General features: G+C 37.3%; 1 protein-coding gene across 3 annotated transcripts in view; it reads right to left on the reverse strand.

Annotated features, from left to right (window-relative positions):
• NAP1L1 (nucleosome assembly protein 1-like 1) overlaps positions 1-4,752 on the reverse strand; it is a 16,606-nt gene extending 11,854 nt beyond the window's left edge. For all 3 annotated transcript variants that reach the window (XM_009701256.1, XM_009701257.1, XM_009701255.1), the window contains exons 1-3: positions 4,722-4,752; positions 3,925-4,013; positions 1,212-1,314 (exon numbers count right to left, since the gene is read on the reverse strand). In XM_009701256.1, the coding sequence (XP_009699558.1) occupies positions 1,212-1,314; positions 3,925-4,013; positions 4,722-4,738 (209 nt within the window). In that variant the 5' untranslated portion in view covers positions 4,739-4,752. The remainder of the gene's footprint in view (positions 1-1,211; positions 1,315-3,924; positions 4,014-4,721) is intronic.
• Positions 4,753-7,743: the final 2,991 nt, after the last annotated feature.

Consider the following 7,743-nt stretch of genomic DNA (forward strand, 5'->3'; position numbering starts at 1 on the left):
TCCTGCTGACTTTTGTGCCATCTCAGTTTCTAGACTCTGTAGATAAATAAGCTCAAAGTAATACTTGGGAGGACATGTAAGAGGCACCTGTAAAGCACAGTTAAGTCAGCATGCATATGTTGAGAAAGTGCAGACTCAAATTACACACATATATCAGTTATTTTCTTATTATAAGTGTCTGGTACAATGGCAAAGTTGCAATGCTTGTGTGATAAAGAATGCACTACTGTACTTGGAATTGATGAAGAAGTGGCACAGTATCTTAGAGAGCAGCTGACTAGAAGAATGTCATGTAAATCAATGTTGCCATTTTTGTTCACTTCTTAGATCAAGGACCTGCAAGATTAGTAGAGGTTAACTAACATCTGTCAAAAAACAGAAGAAAAATATTGGGTATAGAAAGCCTGTAGTGTACAGTATCTAGAAGAGAAAGAACCTGGGAACCCTTTGACTCCGTGTTCTTTCTTGGGCCAGTATTTATTAGGGAAGGCTGTCAGTAAAATGGGCTTTTCTTCCACGCTATCATCTATAACAGGAAAGTAGTGTGAGTAGGAGTAGCAGCAGCAGTAGCGCCTGTTACTCAGTAGCTGCCCCAGTTCAAGTCAATAGCAATGCAGGACCCTATCACAGCAAGACAGCTGTATGCTTTACAATTCCTGTGGATGCGGTGAAATGTTCATACACAATCAGAAATTACATAAGAGAGCCAGAAAATTCTATCTTTTAATGCAGATCAAGTAAAGAAAATTTTAGCAAGAGATTGTTGCAAGTTTTGATACATAAGGAGACCACATGACATACTGGTAACAACACTCCTAACTTTATGAGCTACCGGTTACACTCCAATCAAAAAGTGATTGTATTAGACACTAGGTCTCCAAGTATTTGTCCATACTTAAGATAACTGATGTTTCACGATTAAGGCAAAGCTACAAAAGACATTCCAAGTAGCAGGAAAGTATCTTTTTTAAAAGTGTGCCATATTGTAACTGCAGGGGACAAGGTTAGCCACTGTAAATATTAGCATTCTTTTCTTCATAAAGCCCAAATAAAAACTCTTAAATTCTGACATGCACTATGGACAGACTATATTAGTTATCCTGCTATCTCAGAAGCACAGTGGTTTATGACTACTAATGCTACAGACAATACCGTTCAGAAAGCAAAAGAACCATTTTCACCACTCTGCTTATACTGAACAAATACTGTACCTTTCTATATATCCTGTAGATGTTCCTACCAGACCATCAAGTCTTTCCTGAAGGGCTGCAAGAATCTGAGGATTTTGCATCATCTGCACAGTCAACTGCCGAGCTAAATTAAGAAAGAAAATTATGTAAGTGCAAAGTGCATCTTTTGGACTGATCTTGAAAGAAAAGTTACTTAAACGCTACAAGAGAGCAGTATGTTTACTGTATACACACTTGTAAAAAACAGGCAAAGAAGTATTTCAAACATCTCTCCATTCTGGAAGCATGGATCAAATCCATCCTATTCTGGACATGGAAACAGCACCTGGATTAAAATGGCCACTACTCAGCAAGCTGAGCTTTTATGTTAAAAGGGAAGGTTTTAATATGAGGCCTCTAAAAGCATCAGTTTTGCCTTGACTGCTTTTATTCTGAATTTATTAAGGAAAAGCAAGGTAGAAGAATTTGTGCTTTTACTTTAAGAAGGGAATAAAAACTGGAATTGGGATTTTTCACTGCATTTTAGGTAAATGGAAAGAAACAAGACAGTTTCAGACTTCAATTTAAAACTTCTTTACAAATCTATGTTTACCTAATTTTTCCTGCAAAATAATTAATTATTCATTAGAATAGTCTGACACATTATTGACTATAGAATATCAGCACTAGGTCCTTGAAGTTTATCATCTACATCACCTTTAGAAAGCACTTTGTCCAAATGGGAAACCTGTTTCAAACTACAAAGAAGTACATTTAAAAACCACACAAACTGCTAGCCTAAGTGTTCTCTTTATCCTTATTAACATCAACCCTTTCACTTCTGCTCAAAATCTCTACCTCAACTTGCAGAAATGAATTTCACAACTTCATATTTTTAAATAAGAATTTATGATCAGTTTTTATCATACTGTTTTGCCTTCTTCCCCCATCCTCAGCATCAACAGATAGGCAAACAAGTACTTTGCATTCCTTGTAAGATACTAGGTTTATATGGCATTCTTCTGACAGACACCTTCAAGTTAGAGTCAAGCTTTTGAATCCTTTCTGATACACAAGGCGTTTGGAAACAGCATACCACTTTTCGTTTCTATGCCCTTCACTACAGTAACCACATGTGAATATTCTCTTCCACTTTTATGTCCTAGCACTGAAATTATATGCTGAAAAGTTATGTTTCAAGTAACATCCAAAAAAGCAGTCTTGTTTCTCCATAATGATTGCAATTAGTTTATCTTAGCAGTAGCAGCTGTAATTACTTCTTAAAGGTACTACCTCACATTAGCCGACACTACTTGTCTTGTCAAGGTATCTAGTTTTCTCTGTTCTTACTATTCATTACGCTTTCCTATACACTTGAAAGCCTACCCAATTGTGCCTTTTGAGTATGTTACCAGTTATTCTTTAACAGCAAATCAGTATACATATCACAAACATGGTATGCCAATGCCAACAGCCACATCCCCTCAAACCAAAATTCAACCACATGATTCTGCTTTTCAAGTTCTTGGACCCATGAACACTATTTCTCCAAAGAGCTTTTTCCTAAAAACATGAGTACTGTACTTAATGTCCGCAGAAGGACCTTTGACATAAAAATGGAATTATCTGGATTTAAAAAAGTAAATTAGTAAAACCTAAGGAAAAATTATGCGTGAAAGAAATACTACAAAACTAGACAAGCAAGAATTACAGATGAAAAAGAACTGCTTAACACTGTGTATCAAGTTCCCCTACTACTGAAATATGTTTCTGATTTATAAAATCCAATTTCCCTCCAAGATTCCTATAGTGTAATTTCCCCTCAGATCTTTACCTACAATAGCTGGGATTAATCACTACAAATACACATTATTCACCTCTAGGTTCCCTTGAGACACCTGAATACTTACCACGGAATTATTGCAGTCTGTTCTTCAGCTGACCAGGGTGTTCCCCAGAATTTTGCAACCCACTTTTGAAAACACTTTTTTTCAATAGATATAGCAAAGCCTCTAACATCATCTTGAGCAAAATTATCATACTTTTCTTTAGTGTTATTATTCTTTCAAGCTATCACATAATGTGGCACTATCAGCAGTCCAAATCATTTTACTGCAGAGATTATTAGTTATTTCTCTTTCGGCTACTTGCTCTTCAGATTCTATCTCTGTCCCCAGTCTTTAACTACAAAGCAGGAGTAAGACTGTTCAGCACAGACAAAACAAGTACTATGACACATGTTCAGGTTTGCTGTTGAAGGGAAAAAAAGGATGTATTGATTTTAAGAGTGGTAATACTAAGCATGATTTTTGTTCTGTTCACAATCAAACAACTCAGCAACAAATTACTGAGCAACTGATCAAAAAATAAGAGATACACATATATATATGCATTTGATCTTTTTGTATCCAAAGCTTCACATTTGAGAAAGCTTTTAACTGTTGTTAGTTTTGAAAGAATCTAGTCACATATCCACAATAATCCTTTATTTTCCAATTATATATCCTTACAGGTGGCCAGTGCTGCCTGAAATGGTACTAACCATGACTAAAATGAGTGACTGCAGACAACAACAAAAAAAACAACAAAACACACAACTGGGAAAAAAAAAGTCCTGGCTTTAGAATTTAACTACAGTTGTGCATCAGTAGTTATGTTTTACCATTTCCTATTATTTTAAGCAGTAAAATCCCTTCAACATATTAATTAGAAAGCACGTATGCAGCTGCTTAAAAACCCTTGTTTTCAACGTTACCTTTGCTGTTGGCATCTTCACCAGTTTCTTCTTCTTCTACTTCTTCAACATCTTCCATATCCTGTTGATCAAGTTCAGACTGTTCTTTGCTATTAGGAATATTCAACAACAGGATCAAGAAGTTAATTTTATAAGATACTATAATGAGCTTAAAGAGCTCAAATTAGAGAACATGCGGGTAGAAGCAAACTGTTGCATCAGTTTGGATCTATGACAAACTAGAAATCTTAATAGCCAAAGCCAAATTTGTCTTCATGGATTCAAGTTTCGCACTCAACCATCTCAGAATAGTTTAAAGAACTAGCAGCTTTCCAGAATTCTGAAGATTTCTTTTTACAAAAGAATTCCTTCAGCTCCTGTTCATATCAACAAGTCAAAGCCTCCTTCTGCTCTAACATCCTCTTAACATGTGCAGGCCTTGAGAACTGAGGGTAGGTTCACCTAAGCTATACTTTGAATGCCACAAAATATGAGCATTCAAAGCATAGGAAAAAAACTACATAGTGTGAAATAACAGTAATGGGCAGTACTATCATTTTTTTCCCTCCAGAATTCCAGCTAACAGAGTAAGTTGACTGGTGCCTTGTCCTGCTTTTAGATTTACTTACAATTAAGATCCCAAACCCATTTGGCATTAGCAACTCTAGCTTTTCCCCCACATGCTACAAACCTCACATCTTGCCGCAGCGCCAAGACCACTACCTAGACCCTGTCTACCATGCACCCGGAGACCACAGCCATCTGAAGTACAGCATAGGACACAGCCACAGCCTCAGTAACCTACAGATTTTACTTACTTGTCTATGTCTGCCATTCTCCTAGATTTCAAACCCTAGGGAAAAAAAACAAAAACAAACACAAAAATGTAAGAACAGCAACATTAGACTTCACTTACAAGGTCTACACGCAGGTGCCATAATACTAAAAAGGAAACAAACACAAACCATGTCAGTTTTAAGAAATAGGATAAACACATATTATAGTCTGAAGACTGGCATATCTCCCATGCACTTTTTGAGCTCTCACTCTAAAGCATATAGAAATGCTGAAAAATTTTGTCCTAATTTAGAACCAATACATCTACTCCCATAAATTTAAGTACCAGCGAAATGCCATGTTGCATTTTGTATCATTGGACTGTACTAATAGCACAGATTGAAAACTAGTCCTGTCTTAAGTATAAAATTGAAATATAACCTCAGAAAAACTAAAGCAAAAAGGGTGCTAGAACCCTTTTGGTAACTGTTTAGTCATTTCCAGCATGGTATTGCAGACAGAGGATACTCACAGCTAAATCAGTTTTAGTATTTAAAGATGCCTTTTTTGTGGATTTACTTTTAATCCCAACATTACAAAATCAATTCAAGTAGTTCCTCATAATACCCAGAGAATCGCAACATAAAAAAAAAATTGATGCCAGGTGCCAAGCTATTTAACATTACTAATTTCCATGTCCTGAATGATCAGAATTTTCTTAAGTATTTCAGTATCGTAAACATTCCAGACACAGTAACTAGAAACATTATATGTTGAGACTACTGCAAATCTTGCAGACCATGAAGCACGTATGTTCTCAGATGCATTACAAGATAAATAACATTTTCCACCAGCAAAACAGTACTTATGAGTTTAGTCTTCAAAAAGATGTTTTGGGTAGCTTGGAGTCAAGAGACAATGCTATGCACAAGAAAACACTGCCCCATTACTGCCATCTTAGGTCCAATGGTTCAGGAGGTACCAAGAAAAATCCAATGGCCTGAGAAGCATGGAAACCACTGCTTTAGAGTCCCCATTTCAGCTGCTGTGCAGTAAGCTAAACAAATTCAAAGTTTCCTTCAGGAAGTTCAACTCCTTATAATGAGTTCCAATGAAAATTTTAGTCAAAGTGCTGGAGGTGTGTGTTCCAGAAAAAATGAAAACTGCATTTGATCTGTCCAAAGTGTGTAATACAAGAGCACAATCCCAGTAAGATCAGGACATTAACAGTCAATATGAAGAGACATGTTAGAATCTAAACTTCAGAATCCAACGCCTACATTCTACATAGATATAATCAAAATATATCTTTCTGGTGTCATAACTACTTCCCAACAATTACATAGGAAGGAAGTATCTTTACAGCACCAGTAAAGTACTTAGGAGACTGCACGTTAATCAAAAAGGTTCAATTCCCTAGTATGCAGTAAAACTAGAGAACCAGCTACTTGTGAATCTCTTTCAGAAAAATAATACAGTATTTGCTATAAAATAGAATGCCAGCACTACTGTAAACCAAAGGATGTCTAACAATTCAGTGAGAAATCAAGGAGTTCCAGTAACATTTTTGAATCAAAGTTTCTCGAAATTCAGATCACGTTTGCCAGTCTTGTGACTTCAGGTTTACACATGGATGCAAGCTGCCTGTATAACAATTCCACAGAGTCTCCTTTGGATACCTTTCTCAAAAGACAGAATGGATTGAAGACCTATCAAAACTGAAAACATACAACAATTACAACTCACATTTAGATGTCTTCGTATTTCTGGAGCGACATAACAATTAGCATTATTTCCAATTTGCAAAAGATTTTATCAACACAAAATACACAACTTTTTCCTTACACATCTCCTCTTGACTTGTTCTTCGTGCAGGACCTTTTCAAGGAGACTGGTAGTATCACTGTGCAAAAGAACATGAGATGCACAGTTCTGCCCTTCATGCATTTTTATGCAAATGTGACAGTCAGCGATCACATTCACAAACTACTATTGCTCTTCGCAGAGACCAACATTTCCTCTTACCATTCCCCCCATCAAATAGAGCTTCACTTTCCATAAACCCAGAGGCAGTTCTTCCAACAAAGGTGTGGTCACACACAGGACAACACAAACCCTGTGGTCTGATCAAGCCAGTGGGCTAGATGAAACAGCAGCTGAAACACCTTAGATAGAGGTTTGCTGAAAGAGGCCGACTTCTACAGTTCACTTAAACATTTTTTTTTTCTAATTGAGGACATGAGATCAGCTACAACCCAATCATGCCTGAAAACTTTAAGAAGCATCCATCCCATCTCCAACACTGGCCATCAGCAGATGCCTAGAAAAAAAAAGCAATGACATGGCAGGAATTTCCCCAGAAACTCTTCTAGTTTTCAATCACATTCAGAAAAAACATGCTGGCTCAAAAAGTGCAGGTATTTCACAATGTCATAATAAGTTTTTATTTCATAAATTAGTCCTCATCTTCCCTGAAACCATGCAGGTAAGCTGACATCATCATTCAAATATCAAAGCGCTAAAATCCTGTTTCTGAGTTGCAACACTCAGCCCAGAGATCATAACTAAGTTGGATTTCTCTATACTGGGCAATAGTGTGGCAGAGGAAGTTTCACCAGCAGGCTCTGTGTTCTTGAATTCCTCAGTGGGCCCTTGTTTTCACCGTTCTGAACAACTACCTGTCACCAGCAACCTTCAACCTTTCACTGCTCACCCCTCTTCCCAAGATCACTTATGACCATGCTGAAGGCATTCATCTCACTACAGCACCCTGTAGAATTCCAGCATCGTGGTGGGTTGACCCTGGCTGGAGGTCAGATGCCCACCACAGCCACGCTATCACTGCCCACCTCAGCTGGACAGGGGAGAGAAAACGGAACAAAAGGCTCACGAGTCAAGACAGGGACAGAGAGAGATCACTCACCAACTGCTGTTATGGGCAAAACAGACTTGACTCGGGGAAATTAATTTAATTTATTGCCAATCGAAAGTCAGAGTAGGGTAATGAGAAACAAAACCAAATCTTAAAATACCCTCCCGGGCTCAACTTCACTCCCAATTTCT

The sequence above is a fragment of the Cariama cristata genome, unplaced genomic scaffold (genome assembly GCF_000690535.1).
Source record: "Cariama cristata isolate BGI_N322 unplaced genomic scaffold, ASM69053v1 scaffold18325, whole genome shotgun sequence".
Classification (NCBI taxonomy): Eukaryota; Metazoa; Chordata; class Aves; order Cariamiformes; family Cariamidae; genus Cariama; species Cariama cristata.